The sequence below is a fragment of the Mercenaria mercenaria genome, unplaced genomic scaffold (genome assembly GCF_021730395.1).
Source record: "Mercenaria mercenaria strain notata unplaced genomic scaffold, MADL_Memer_1 contig_2222, whole genome shotgun sequence".
Classification (NCBI taxonomy): Eukaryota; Metazoa; Mollusca; class Bivalvia; order Venerida; family Veneridae; genus Mercenaria; species Mercenaria mercenaria.
The window spans coordinates 1-1308 of NW_026460267.1; the positions used below are offsets into that span (position 1 = coordinate 1).

General features: G+C 48.2%; 1 protein-coding gene across 1 annotated transcript; it reads right to left on the bottom strand.

The window, feature by feature from the left end:
• Window positions 1–109: 109 nt before the first annotated feature.
• On the bottom strand, window positions 110–508 carry LOC128552268 (putative deoxyribonuclease TATDN2). Its single transcript, XM_053533295.1, has one exon. It carries the CDS (start codon window positions 506–508, stop codon window positions 110–112), a length of 399 nt encoding a protein of 132 aa, XP_053389270.1.
• Window positions 509–1308: the final 800 nt, after the last annotated feature.

Consider the following 1308-nt stretch of genomic DNA (forward strand, 5'->3'; position numbering starts at 1 on the left):
ATTCCTGGGTAAAACCAGTACTAGTATTGCGGCTTTTCAGTCACAATACCACAACTACCGGTGACCATGGACCTTTCATCCATAGTGCACCGGGGTTAACCCCTATGTCTTAACCGGACTCATCACCGTACATTGAGACTGGAGGGAGCTTCTCAATGTACAGTCTTTGTGCATTAGCACTTGCCAACTTGAGGAGGTTACCCCAAGATTGGCCTCTGGCCTCAGCTATCCTGGATGCAACCCATCCAATCATATAGGGATTGGACTTTTTACAGCGTGGCGGGCTGAAATAAGGAGCATCCGTCTCAAGGAGCAAACGTGAAGACTCTAGTTTCCGCAGCATGTCAAGGTAGTCATTGGACTTACAGACCATTACTGTGAACCCAACATAAGTGTTAGGGAACACCTCTAACAATTTCTGTAACATGTCCAAAGACCCTGTAAAGCAGTAAGGATGAATCAACTGCTCCTTCTTGACTGAGGGATGGCTCTGTAACAAGTAAAACATAGTTAACAGAGACTCATCAGAAAGGTTTGTCAAACTTCTGCAATGAATAACAAGCACATGCTCCGGTCGCAGCAAAGTCAGGACCTAATCGACCTTGCGGAGCTGTTCAGCCCATTTTTCAGCAGGTGCAGTTCGATCAAGACCAATCTCCCCCAATCCTGCTACCTCCGGAAATTCGAGAACTTCCGCCAGCTTACTGAACGCTTTCTCGGTAAGTGCCTTCCGGGGGTGGAGTCCCACGACCGGTACGACACCCTGTTCAGACCATGATTTAATACCCTCCTGTGTAGGGTAAGTCTCAGGGTCATAGAAAACCCCTACAACTCCCACAAGGTGAACCTCGTGAGACTTAAGCGGGTTCAGATTACTCATCTCTTTCAGAGATGGGTTAGTCATCCCCCACTCCCTCATAGTCCTGTCAAGGTGACAATGACTATCAAAAGCCTCAGCCAACTTAGGGAGATTCTGTTGATCATCCTTTGACAGCTGAAATAAGTGTCCAAGTTTCTCAACCTGGTGTCGCTCTAGCATCGACACCAATGACAATAGAAAGTGCCAGTGCACCAAGGCCGTGACATCATTACCCTCCGGTCTTAATTTCACGTCCCTGGGAACCGACACCCCCAAAGTACTACCCAAATCAACCATTGCCTGCACTGTTGAGGCATCTGGCTGCTCAACCGAGGATAGTGGACTCAGCGATTCAAGATAGACCAGCAAATCACTGAGCTCCCGATGTGCTCCTAAAAGCCACCTGCAGCACAGCTTCTGGGCGCTTAATCTGCGTTGTGATATTTCTT